The sequence below is a fragment of the Hippoglossus hippoglossus genome, chromosome 2 (assembly GCF_009819705.1).
Source record: "Hippoglossus hippoglossus isolate fHipHip1 chromosome 2, fHipHip1.pri, whole genome shotgun sequence".
Taxonomy (NCBI): Eukaryota; Metazoa; Chordata; class Actinopteri; order Pleuronectiformes; family Pleuronectidae; genus Hippoglossus; species Hippoglossus hippoglossus.
The window spans coordinates 10,489,444-10,501,982 of record NC_047152.1 but is presented as its reverse complement, the minus strand read 5'-3'; the positions used below and the strand labels follow the sequence as shown (position 1 = coordinate 10,501,982).

Genomic DNA, 12,539 nt, shown 5'->3' with positions numbered 1-12,539 from the left:
TGTACACAACGTTATTTATAATGTACTACGAACAATATATAATATACATTTTAAGATATTATTTATATTGATTTAAAATCTATTGTTGTACAAGATCATAAAATAAGAGTAATATGTACATGTATACAATATTGTGTATTGAAATATTTAGATAAGCACAATGGAGATTGTATTATTTTATTTATAGATTGTGAATTAACTCAAATAGTGTTGAAAAATAAAAACACAAAACAGTTCTGTATGATGCTTTGTAAGCTGGTTTAATATCATTAAATATGACTATAAATATAACACAATAGTAACTGGGAAGTTTACAACAAAAGGAAAACATGTAAATCAACTACACACGTGTCAGTTTCTTCTATAATAAGTGTATCATTGTATTTATGATAGAGGACTAATTACATATAATTAAAAATGGAGTACCACAAGGCTCTATCCTGGGTTCTCGTTCTCTATTCGTTCAATCATCATTCAAACGTACAGGATTATAAAAAGTAGCTTGGCTTTAAATGCTTGAGACGATCAGAAGTTCATCATGGACTCAAACTCGTCGATCCTCTGTTTGGTGTTTCCTCTGCGGATCCTCCTGTACGACACAGTTTTGTACTTCGATGACTGGCGGCTGCCGCTCTTCTTGTCGTCCGCCTCTCCGTTCATGTCCGGGGAGTTCTGACCTCCTTCCTCTTTGGCCCCTTCGGCCTCCTTCGCTTCCATCGCCGGGTTCTGGTTCGGACCGAGCTTGGTGCTTTCCCGTCCGGTTTCCACGGACGACTGAGCAGCTGCGTCCATCCCAGTCCCTTTGTTCTCCAGCTTCAAGCCTGAAGTCGGTCGATCTGGAAACAGAAACATCACAGTGACCTTTTCTTTCATTTCCAACCTGGTATCAATCAGTTGTTTTATCAGCAGACGCCTGCTGCAGTCGTGTGTGTGGATGTCATCGCTGTGGAATTTTAATTACATTTTAATGAATGAACTCTCTGACCGGAATCTTCCAGCCAATCGTAGCTGCAGTTACATAACCTCGTCTCTACACTGTAAAACTAAACAAAGCTCTCACAGCAGAAACAACTCAACATTTTAGACGTAAAGGAAGGCGGAGCCTGTCGAGCAGCAGGAGGCGGGACACGATGTATAAACTCTGCTGTGGAAAGATCAGTGTTGTTGTTTACAGCTCGTCCACACCGGCGTCGGCCCTCATCACCAGAAGATCTGGAACCTCCTCGTCTTTCCAAGATGACGTCTTCGTCTTCTAGGTGTACGGCTCCTCGTCTTCATCCTGAGATTTTTGTGTTCTTCCAGTTTCACGTCCGTCACGTGTTAGAAACCTCATCAACACGTCCACCTGCTCACTGGGAAGCTTCCACACATTGTCCTGCTGTGTCCTCACATGGACTCACGAGGACATGTTACAGGAAAACCTCCAGAACATTTGAGGAACACGTCTGAAAACAGTTTCATTTGAGTACGAGCTCAGAGTAAGAATCAGAAATCGTACCTGTGAGTGGTTCAGGTGACGTCTCTGCCGTTTCTCCCAGTCGAGCGTCGACAGGATGAAGACTCGTCTCTGCAGATTGAGTCAAAGCGTCGGAGCTGCTCAGTAAAACCTCCTCAGAGTCTTTGTCCATGTCCGGTGATGTGAGACAAACGTCCTCACTGTTCTGTCTGCCAGAGTCGTTCTCTCCCTCTTTCCTCTCGTCCTCTGGTCTCACTCCATCATGACTCAGTGTTTCAGTGGAGCCGAGTGATGAAGATGATGATGAATCTGAATCTTCAACGTGTTTTATTTCTTTATCAGTTGTTTCCTCGTTCAGCTGTTTTTCTTCTTCTGTATTTTCCTCTTGGTCTGATGCAGTCTTCACCTCTTCTTCTTCCTCCTCTTCTTCAGCATCATTGTCTTGTTTTCCCTCCTCCTCTTCTTCTTGTTTCCCAGCATCATTTTCTTCTCCTCCACCATCTGGTTCTTTATTTACTTTCTCTGCTTCCTCTTCATCTTCTTCCTCCATCTCTTCTTCTTTTTCAGTGTGATGTATCTCTCTTGTTGTTTCTTTCTCCTCTGAATCTTCCACATCTTCATCCACTGTCTCGTTGTTTTCTTCTTTTCTTCCATCCACCTCCTCTTCCTCCTTTTCTTCCTCCACTCTGTCGTCCGTACCTTCTTCCCTCATCACTTCATTTTCTTCTGTTTCCTCTCCCTCCATCTGTTCTTCTATTACTTCAGCCTCCTCTTCCTCATGTCTATCCATCTCTTTCTCTTCTCCATCATCCCAACTTTCTTCCTTCATCACCTCATCCTCCTCTTCCTTCTCTGTCTGCCTCTGTTCTTCATCCTGTCTTTCTATTTCTTCCTCTCCATCTACCATCCCTTCATCCCCACTCTCTATCCTCCTCTCCTCTTCTTCAGTCTCGACGTCCTCCCTTCTTACTTTTTCTTGTCGTCCTTCAGGCTCCTCTTTCTGTCTTTCTTCCTCCACTTCTGCCTCTTCTTCCTCTTCGTCCACCTCATTTATTCCATCTCTCTCTTCTTCTTGCTTCTCTACAGTTTCATCACCTTTTTCAGCCTCTTCTTCCTTTTCTTTCTCCTTCAGTTCTTCCTCCACCTCATCTTTACGGTTTCCTTTCCCATCGTGCTTGTTCTCTTTCTCACACTCCTCCTCTTCCTTCTCTTTTTCATCCTCTCTTTCTTCTTCTACACATCCCTCATCCTTTTCTTCTTCGTCCCCCAACTCCTCCTCCTCTTTAGTCTTCACCTCTTCTTGCGTTTCCTCCTCCTCATGTGTGTGTCCTTCATCTCCTCCTTGTTCCTCCACTTTTCCTCCTCTTTGCAAATCCTCATCCTTCTTTTCTTCCTTGCTCTCATGTTTATCATCCTCTTCACCTCCTTGTACACTTTCTATCACCTCTTCCTCGTCTGATGCTGCAGCCCCGTCATCATCAGGCCTCTTCCCGACTGTGTCCCCTCGTTGGACCGCAGACAACATGGGCTCCATCGTGTCCTCTAAAGACAGAATATCTCCAAACAGCCCGACGGCCTGAATCACCCGAGAAACTATGGAGTTCTCCTCCAGGTCCAGAAGATCAGCAGGCTTCCACCAGCTCGCCATCCTGAGCCGAAAGCTTTTCTTCTTCTCTGCTTCAACCTCTCGCTTTGTTGAAAATGTCAAACCACTTGTCTGTGATGTGAAAACCTTCACACTCACTCAGGGAAGGATTCGGTTAATGCCGATCGGCAGAAACAAGCAGCAACGCGTCACTTCTCAGTCCGGTGACCTGGAGGTTTTCAGCCTCATGGATGTTTGTGTAAGACTTTAATCTCCCAGGTGGGATCTCACGTTCTCCTTCGCTTCACTGGAAAGAAAACACACACACTAATAAAGAGATCCTGTTTTACACTGAAAGGAAACTCACATAACTCAAATAACAAAAACTACATTTCATCACACACGTCTTTGGCCTATTTTAAAAGTAAATGAAAATTACTTAAAAATATCAATACTGATATATCTTATGTATTTTGAGCCGTATGGGTTGAACAAAGTACTCATGTATATATATTTTTAAAAGAGTACATGTCTGTGTTATCCCAGTTAGATTCCTAACGACCGAGGCTTTTCTCTGCATGTACAACAGTTTGAAGATCAACATTCCCTCAGCGGTTTATCCCTGAGGAATGTACAGCTTCACAATAAGCTGCTGTACGATCACACGTCAGCATTCAGCCTCCACACACAAGCATATGTGTCACACACCTGGGACGAGACATCCAAAGAAAACACAAGTAGTAGTTGCTTTAATTGTTAAAGAGAAGTAGACCTTTCAGTTTCAGTGTCAGAAGATATGAAAAGCAATACTCTCTCCGTCCACTGGGAGGCGCTACAACATGTGAAATACAGCAACTGTCTCTATAAACAAAAAACCATCTAAATATAAAGTGTCCTCCCACCAGAGCCAATGAGGAGCCGGTTATTCCAGGAAACGATCATCATGCACAACAACCCCAGAGAAACACGAGTCTCAACCGCAGATTCGTCAAATTATTAAAAATCCCACAAATTCCTCAAATACAAAACTGACTCTGTCTCCTCGGGATCTTCAGCTGATGTTCAGAGCTCTGAAAAATAAAGTCATATAATTCATAGAAAGTCACAACTCAGTCTTTATGCTTTTTCTGTGAGCAATCATTTACTACTTCACACAATTGTGGAATTATTAAGTTTCAGACATTCAAGGTAATTACAGATGTTATATAAGTGCAAATATATTTGATTTCCTTATTTCTATTTGTTGAGTTGTTTATTTCTTAATTTATTAATATATTTCTTGCAGTTTCTCAGATTAAAGTTCATGAGAAAAAACAACAATTCAAGGAAAAATCCACAAATCATCATTTATCTGAATATTTATTGCAATAATAAAATAGTGTAACAGTACAAACAGGAGTTTCTATGTTCAGGAGTTTCTCGTCCTCTTGATCAGTTTTATGATCGTTAACGCTCAATAATACACAACGAAAAACTGAATATGTACTTCAATTATCTATAGTTACAGTCGTTACTTAATAAAACAGGCTCTGGACATTATTTTACACAACATTTGATGCGTGATCAAAAGGTAAAGGTGCTCGTGTTTGTTACGGATGTGAATTCTTTTTGCTATACGGAGGATTCTAGAACATTTAAAGTTCTTCAACTCTTTCCTAAAGTTAGTTTTTAGATAATTTCACACTTTTAAAACATTTTGAGTCAATATGAGCAGTTTTTTAACTATGGACTGTAAAAAAAAGATGGACGACGTGTCTAAAACTATCCCAGTTACAGGCAGCGCCATCTTGTCGGGGCAGCGGTGATCCTCGAGCTTCGGCTTCACTGTCATGTCGTCCATTTTTATTTACAGTCTTTGATTTAGCATAATTAGCACGTAGCTCTAAATTCCTACAACCTCCCTTCGTCAGTCGTATTTTACGAGTCCCTCCGACTTTGTGACTTCGCTTCTTGCTGCGCTCGCCAAGCAACGAGGACCTCGTCGTCCTCAGCCTCCGCGGCAGCTCGAGCTCGGACCCTTTGCCTGGTTTGTGCGATGAAGGTGGCGATATCATCCTCCTCCTCTTCACCGTCATTGTCCTTGGCTTGCCCTCTTCTACTGCTCCTCGCTTCTGTCTCGCTGCTTTCAAATTGAGAACGTTGCCCGATTTTTCTTTTGGTGGAGAGGTCGGCGTAGCTCTCCGTCCCCTCGGCGCTCTCGTCCCCGTGCGACCTCCCCGCCCGGCGCTGGCTGTAACTGTTGCTGGAGTATTCTGCGTCTTCGCTCGACAGGTCGGCGCGTAACCTCGATCTGTATCTGGAGCTGTACGTTTCCTCGTCTTCCTCTTCAACAGCGTAGGACGCCCTGCGGCTCGAGAATTCAAATTCAGAAGCGGAGGCGTCCAGATCGTCGTAGGAATCCTCCGAAGGACCAGCTTCTGCTCCGGACGCCGTTTTCCCAGGAGGAGGTCGGACGCTTTTCAGCCAATCGTCGATGCTGGTGTTCTTATCTTTCTCCAGAGCCGTTTTGAGATTCAGACATCCAGACAAACCGTACGTCCTCGTAGGTTTCTCCGGTTTCTTTGCCTCCTCCAGGAACTCCTCCTCCCTCCTCTTACTCTCCTCCTCCTCATCTTCATCCTCCTTTGGTTTCTTCTTCTTGTACAAAGTACTGCGCCTGTTGTTCTCCAGGATCTTCTTCTTCTCGTAGGTCGCCATCTTGCCCCGCATCTCAGACTTGATCTGCTTGTCCATGGCGTCCAGTTTCCCCAGGTCGACCTGGTCCTGGAAGAGGCTGTAGAGTGGGACGCTGGTGGTGGTGATCTTGTTTTTCTTTGAGCCCAGGGTGGAGCCGAGGGTTGAGCTGAACGCAGAACCTCTACCGCTGAGACCTGAGATGCTGCTCGCCCCGCCACCTGAGAGCACCGACGACGCCGCCTTGCCACGACCCTGGGACAGAGCGCTGGAGTAGGGCGCGCCGCTCAACAAGGACGCCTTGTCATCATCGCGTCCCCGGCCAGAGATCACACTCGCCGCACCTCGTCCAAAGCCGAACTCCGATCCTGCACGGGATGGAGGCGGCAGGCTCATCTCATTCTGCTTCTGCTGGATCGTTTCAGATACGACGTTGGCGATCCAGTTCTGGATGCTCGCCAGGTTGACCATCGGTTCACCTCCCGGCCCCTGCATCGTGGGAACAGGCAGGATGGGGGGAACAGGCGGATGAAGATGACCTGCGGACTGTGCCGACCTTGTGCTGCGAGCTTGTGAAACTGAGGATATGACTGACGACCTGCCGCTGAGCATGGACATGTTGTCGTCGTTGGCGACGCTCGGCGGGCCTGTGACGCCGGCTCCAGCCCAGAAGGCCGACAGAGGGATCGTGCCTCCGCTGACGCAGCTCTCCGTCTCCCAGCCACACATGGACTGACTCTCTTCTAACGTCTTCTTCGAACGCTCCAGGATCTCCTCCCGTCTCTGCCTCCGTTTGATCGTGGCAGAGTCCTCACCTCGACTCATCTCCAGAATCTCATCAGTGTTCTCCTCGCCAAGACGCTTCTGCTGCCTCAGCTTCCACGCCTGATACGCCGTCAGGTTGACGTCTTGGAAAGACGGGGTCTTCACCTCTCCCTCGCCGTTTTCTCCATCTCCAACTGAACTCTTCTCTCCATCCTCGTGATCTTTGTTGTTCCAGCCGAACTGGATCCTCTTGATGCGCCAACGCTCCAGAGGCGTCAGCTTCTCCTTGTTCTTCTGGCAGAAGTTGTACATGGAGCTGGAGTCGGAGAGGATGCTCTGCACCTCATCGTCAATCTTCGTCTTCACTCCTCCCTCTGTGGCGGTGCTCTCGCTGCTTTCGTCCTCCTCTTTCTTGCGGTAACGAGTGGCGGCTTGTTCCTCGATTTCTCTCAGCCTCTGATTCCAGAGATCAGAGTAATTCATGCTGCTGGAGGTGGACATCGCATCAGAAGGCGGGCGTCGGTTGCGACGCTTCAGCCGCTCTTTCACAGCTCGTACGTCCTCACTGGTGACGCTGTCCACATCGGCGTCTGCTCCGTCCTTCGTCCTCTTCGGCTGGCCTCCTAAAAGAGATTCTCCATCTTCACCCTCGCTGTTCAGCTGCGCCTCCCACCAATCCTCACTTTGATACTTGTCATTTCTCCGCTGCCACTCGCGGATCATACCGTCGAGGCCATCTTCGTCCTCGTCTTCATTGCCGTCCTGCTCAGGGAGGACAATCACCTCGGAGGTTGATCCCTGGCTGTCCGGACCATTCTGTGCCCCGATCAGTCCACTCCTGAGCGCGGCGGCGGCAGAAGACGAGGCGACGCTGCTCATCACACTCTCTCCATCCTCCTCCTCCTCCATCATGATGGAGTTAGCTTTCACCTGGATCATACTCTGCTCGTCTTCCTTATCCGTATCGTAGTCGTCGTCATCGTCCCCGCCTTCGCCGAAGAGGCGATTCCGGGTGCGAGCGTCGACCACAGAGCATTGGCTGAGCGTCTCGTCGTCGTCGTCGCGCTCCTCCATCAGGTTCTCGTTAAGCTCTCGCAGCTGCTTCAGGAAGCCTTCGTTGGGGTTGATGGGGCGTTTCTTCCTCATGGACGTCAGGGCCTCCATGATGGTCATGTGATGGAATATCATCAGGTAGGACGCCACCAGGACGGCAGGGCGACTGGCGCCCATCATGGAAATAACCAGAACCTTTCCTGCAAAGAGAAACCGTCTTTACAATTTGACTGATGGAAACTTCGAGGCCAGGATGTGTTCGATCAGACCCCCCCCTCACCTTTGTGCGTCAGCAGGGCCTCGTCCAGGAACTCTGCGGTGGGTCTGAAGTGCACCGAGATGTCTGCGTCGGCGAAGTCGTCCACCTCGATGCCCATGTACTGGATGTTCATGCCGGTGTAGAAGGTGTCTCCGGTGTAGACGCCGGTGCCGTGGGCCGTGTTCAGGATGTGGGTGATGCCCATTCGCTTCAGACGAGCTTTGTTCACTGCAACGGATCTGACACAGAAACATTTCAGAGATTTACAGTGAGGAAACAAGTGAGGAGAGTTTCTGCTGATGAAGATAATGTGATTTAACAACGAGTAAGTTTGAGACTGTTAAATGGACGTCTGGTGCAGCGCACAGCTTCTACCAGACAGTGGCGCTGTTGTGTGCGAACACTCACTTCTCTGCGATGAAGATGTTGGGCCACACCTCGTCCACCTGGTTGACGGGCGCCTCCAGGCGGTCCTGCACCATGGCCCTCTGGATGTCCAGCACGCAGGGCGTGTTGTAGGGGCTGCGGTCGTCGATCATGTCCTTGACCCGGTTGTAAAGGTCCTCCACCATCAGCTGCTCAGCCGTCTCCAGCATGGACTCGGGGACGGACTCGGTGCGGACGCCACGAGGCGGCAGCTCTGAGGAGGAGGAGGAGACAGTGTTGTTGAAGTTGATCCTCATCCGGTGTGATTGCAGTAAAACCTGCTGTTTGACTAAACCCTCAGAATGAAGCTCGCTCTCTGTGGCGCTGAAATTACACCACATGGAGGTTCATGGCTCTTACTCCCACTGGGGGGTGGAGGGGTTCGGAGCAGGTATCTCCATCTTTACAACATAATGGAGACGCTGCTGTGCGTATGTCCGTCCCTGTGAAAACCATGAAACTACACGTGGTGGAGAATCAGCAGCTGCTGAATGTATTCATGTCCCTGCAGATGAAACATGCATCGTCCATTAAGCTGCAGCTAATGCGACATAATGTCGGAGGAGGAATCTGAGGCCGGAGCTGCTCCACGACTCGTTCAGGCTAATTTCCTCAATCAGCTCGACTCCGCTCTCTCAATGACAAACGTCTCTGAGCGTCCGTCCGGTAATGAGCTGCAGGGACGAGACGTGGACTCAAAGCACTGGAAGAGGATTTGACCAAATTAGAGTCGTTGGATGAGGACGAGGGAATCGTGTGTTGGAATGAGGAGAGAGGAGAGCGGGGGATGAATCAGAAGTCTGACCTGATCTGATCCCTGCTTCTTAAACGGAACCAGAACTCAGGGAATAGAACAAGTGTCACTGTGTTCCAGCTTCTGATCAGACGACACAATATCAGAAATGTGTCTGCACAGAATTCAAACCACAGAATTCAAAGGTTGGTGTTCGGTTAATTAAACCATGATTCATGGAAAACAATTTGCTGCTGCAGCTTGTGGACATTTCTCATTAGTTTTGACATTTTAAAGACTGATGATAATCGATGAATAATTTAAAACTGTCCTCTGCAATTTGGTCTCTGTTCCTGTTTCTGTGTTTGAATAGAAACTACGTCTAGTGTCTTTTCCTCGTCTCACCCTCGTTGATGATCTGCTTGGCAGCGATGGCCGACGAGAGGTGGATGGGCTCCATGAAGATGCTCGCAGCGTCGGAGCCGGAGATGGCCGAAAACCTGGAGTCGGACATCATGGAGAAACTGAGAGGAGGAGAAAGAAACAAAGAGACGTCGTCACAAACCAAACATCAGGACTTTTGTTTGTGAGAATTCCCTTCTGGTGTGTGGCTCAGGTCGGTCTCGTACCTGGGGGAGGGGCAGCGGAGGTAATGGGACTGGACTCCTCTGACGCTCCGCTGCTCCTCGTCTTCATCAGGAACCGCCTGATCCCCGTGCTCCTCGCTCTCTTTGGTCGACTCCATGGCAACCAAGATCCCTCTCTTCCTGCTGGTGAGACCGGATCTCTGAGGAAGACGATGAAGAGCAGGTCTGTGTTTGTGTCTGGACCAGATGAAGAGTCTGTGACCTTTGACCTCAGATTAATCCTTGTTTCTCAAAGTCTAAACTCTAACTCAGGTCACACACACCTGCCGAGCAACAACAACAACACAACGTAAAGACAATTCATCGCTTAATTAAAGGTTGATCAGAGCAAAAAGAAGCGTTCAGAGAAAATTCAGCATCATTTATTATTCAAATAGAAACAAAAACAAGGCCCCAGCTTCGTATTTACTGAGTCGATACCAGAGATAAAGTCTGTGTTGTATAAAGTAATATTAAACTGTTTCTGTACAAAGAAGAACTTCAGTGAGTCATGGTGGGAGAAGTAGGACATCATTCACGAGTGCTGCCGTCACACAACCAGAATAATTACAGTGATTCAAATCTCTGTGTGTGAGTCTGTGTTTGTCTGTGATTGTGTGTGTCTGTGATGGTGTGTGTGTGAGTGTGTGTGTGTGTGTGTGATATGAGGCCTTCCAGCAGATCTATTTTTGGTGACGTGACAGCTGCCTCCGAGCTGCAGCGTCACACTCGAGAGGCCGAACAGCTTCAGGCTTTACAACAGGTTTCATCAGACGTGTGAAAACTCACAGAAAAACTAAACGTCTGGTTTTCAGCTTCACGTAAAACTCCTCGTGTGTGTGTCTGTGTGAGTCTGTGTGTGTCTGTGAGTGTGTGAGTGTGCGTTCTTACCTCTGTTCAGACGGGTCAGGCCAGAGGAGGTGATCTGCTCTGAAGCTGACAGCGGCCGCACTGACACAATCTCCTAAAGTTAGTCTCCCCCTCCTCTCCACCCCCCCCCCCCCCCCCCCACCTCCCCCAGCAGGCCTGTGGAGACCCTGACACCCGACACCAGCACGTAATCGAGTACTTTTACCAGAGTAACGCTGCAGTGTCGAGTATTTGTGTAGTGTAGAGTATTTTGTGTGTGGTTCTGACAGCTCATTTAAATATGAGAGGATTTACTTTGCTTTCTCATCTTTTTACTTTGTGTATATATATATATATATATATGTGTGTATATGTATAAACCTTCCACTGAAGTCTACCTCTGGTTCCACATCTGGCTTCACAGAGCAGATGTTTGTCCCTCAGAAGACTCGTCTCCTGAGCCCGAGCGCTGCCCGAGTGCTTATCAGCCGTCAGCTGACCATCGTCTCCACTATTTATATCAGCAGATAATTCAAGTCACAGGCTCACACACACTTGTTTTTGTGCATTATAAGATTAACATAATGGACCATGAAGCGTTTTTAGGTCACTCATTTGGTTTCAAAGCTGTTTCCTGTTTATTTGAATGTTTTGAATTGAACGAACAAGACGTTTATTCAAAGTTCCTCGGTCCACAAACAGGAAATGAAGAATCTGTTTTATTTACTTCAGTTCTTACAATTCAACCTGGATTCATCTCCTGACTGGACGAGGCAGTGAAAACAATGTGCGTAAACTGACGACAGGATTTACAGACTTTAAACCTTTTGTTTCAGCGCAGGAGCAAACTCGCAAATATGATATTAAGTATTTGTAAGGAATCAGAAGCCATTTGTTAACCTTTAATCATCGTTAATCGGCTGATGACACTAATTTGAGTCATTTTGAAAACGTGACAAGTTGTGATCTAAGTGTGAATACGTGATTTCAGACTCATGATTAGATTTAATATCTCATGTGAATGTGCCACATGGACTTTTTGTCTTTAACCCACAAGAACAAACTAATCATGAATTCCTCTCTAAGCTCGTTTGATTAGTTAGTTTACGGTTTAGGTTCCAAAGCCTTTTGCTAACGAGGAGAAGAGCTGGTTAAATTAAAACCTGGTTTCCTGCAGAACTCAGGACTGATTCCTGATCAGCTCGTCTCTCTTGAACCGTTCACACTTTGCTGGATGGTAGAAATGATGAACCCTTCACACGCTCAGCTGCCTTTTCACTTTTTATTGCAGTCACGAGAAACCAAAAGTGCTTTAGTCCAACAAGAAGAAAGTGTCACAGTAAAAGGCGATATAGTTGTTTACCCAACACAATGTGCACGTACTGTCGGTGTTTGCTCCTCCACCACTTTCCTCACACAGACACTTCCCGGCGTGTCGGAGTGGCACGTTGGCCGCTCGGGCCGTCCACACTTCAACACAACCGGGGAACAACAAACAAACACTGCTCAGTGAACAACAAGGCACATCCAGGCACAATAACAGATACAGCACGACATCGAGCGGCAACGAGCAGACGACACGACATCAGTGAGTTCACAGGTGACGAGGGTCGGGGGGGGGGAGGAAGAGGAACAATGACAGCTTGTTTTCTAGTTCGAGCTCCAGGTCTCATGTCGATCAGGATCGATATCACTTTGATTGATCCCTGATCAGCACCGTGATCCTGAGGAGCAGTGAGAGAAACACACGATACAGACAAAGACTGACGAGCTTTTCAACAGAGTCAAAACACCACAGGTACAAACGATCAGCATCTAGATCCCAAAGTACGAGGAGGTGACGGACGAATCAGCAGCTGACGGTAAAAACAGGATTCAGGCTCGTCTCCGGTGCTCGACGGCGTCGGTTTTCTACTTTGGGTTTTAGTTTGGCACGATTCGCCAACGTGTCACAAGAAAGGTGGCGACAGCGTCGACTTCCAGAGTCACAGCACAAGACCAGAAGAAAGAAGCACGTTAGAACAAAGCTTTGGCAACAGGGACGTGATCCGATGTGAGGTAGCTGGGATCAGGACGTCCGACACTGGGAATAATGATTATAATATAATAATAAT

At 47.5% G+C, this 12,539-nt stretch overlaps 2 protein-coding genes across 4 annotated transcripts; both read right to left on the bottom strand.

Annotated features, from left to right (window-relative positions):
- Positions 1–18: 18 nt before the first annotated feature.
- LOC117776702 (cilia- and flagella-associated protein 251-like) lies at positions 19–2,200 on the bottom strand. 2 transcript variants are annotated; one of them, XM_034610885.1, is made up of 2 exons: positions 1,499–2,200; positions 19–836 (listed from the first exon to the last, which is right to left on the bottom strand). In XM_034610885.1, the coding sequence occupies exons 1-2, from the start codon at positions 2,166–2,168 to the stop codon at positions 526–528; spliced, it is 981 nt and encodes a 326-aa protein (XP_034466776.1). In that variant the 5' UTR covers positions 2,169–2,200; the 3' UTR covers positions 19–525. The 2 variants fall into 2 exon arrangements, with proteins under 2 accessions (XP_034466776.1, XP_034466786.1); XM_034610895.1 differs by having other exon boundaries at positions 19–821.
- A 2,184-nt stretch (positions 2,201–4,384) lies between these two features.
- Positions 4,385–10,493, bottom strand: dusp27 (dual specificity phosphatase 27). 2 transcript variants are annotated; one of them, XR_004616465.1, is made up of 8 exons: positions 10,468–10,493; positions 9,580–9,737; positions 9,356–9,474; positions 8,200–8,431; positions 7,813–8,030; positions 4,957–7,732; positions 4,556–4,890; positions 4,385–4,459 (listed from the first exon to the last, which is right to left on the bottom strand). XR_004616465.1 is itself a non-coding variant. In XM_034610744.1 (6 exons), exons 2-6 carry the CDS (start codon positions 9,693–9,695, stop codon positions 4,959–4,961), a joined length of 3,459 nt encoding a protein of 1,152 aa, XP_034466635.1. In that variant the 5' UTR covers positions 9,696–9,737; positions 10,468–10,493; the 3' UTR covers positions 4,955–4,958. The 2 variants fall into 2 exon arrangements, 1 of the variants encoding a protein (XP_034466635.1); XM_034610744.1 differs by lacking the exons at positions 4,385–4,459; positions 4,556–4,890 and having other exon boundaries at positions 4,955–7,732.
- Between the last annotated feature and the right edge of the window lie 2,046 nt (positions 10,494–12,539).

What these genes read in the sequence shown, in the direction of transcription:
- LOC117776702 (XM_034610885.1), bottom strand. Translation starts at nt 2,168, where the DNA reads ATGAGGGAAGAAGGTACGGACGACAGAGTGGAGGAAGAAAAGGAGGAA. An exon ending in GTCACCTGAACCACTCACAG is followed by an intron (nt 837 to 1,498) that starts GTACGATTTCTG and finishes TTCTGTTTCCAG; the next exon opens with ATCGACCGACTTCAGGCTTG.
- dusp27 (XM_034610744.1), bottom strand. Translation starts at nt 9,695, where the DNA reads ATGGAGTCGACCAAAGAGAGCGAGGAGCACGGGGATCAGGCGGTTCCT. An exon ending in AACATCTTCATCGCAGAGAA is followed by an intron (nt 8,031 to 8,199) that starts GTGAGTGTTCGC and finishes TTTCTGTGTCAG; the next exon opens with ATCCGTTGCAGTGAACAAAG. An exon ending in GGCCCTGCTGACGCACAAAG is followed by an intron (nt 7,733 to 7,812) that starts GTGAGGGGGGGG and finishes TTCTCTTTGCAG; the next exon opens with GAAAGGTTCTGGTTATTTCC.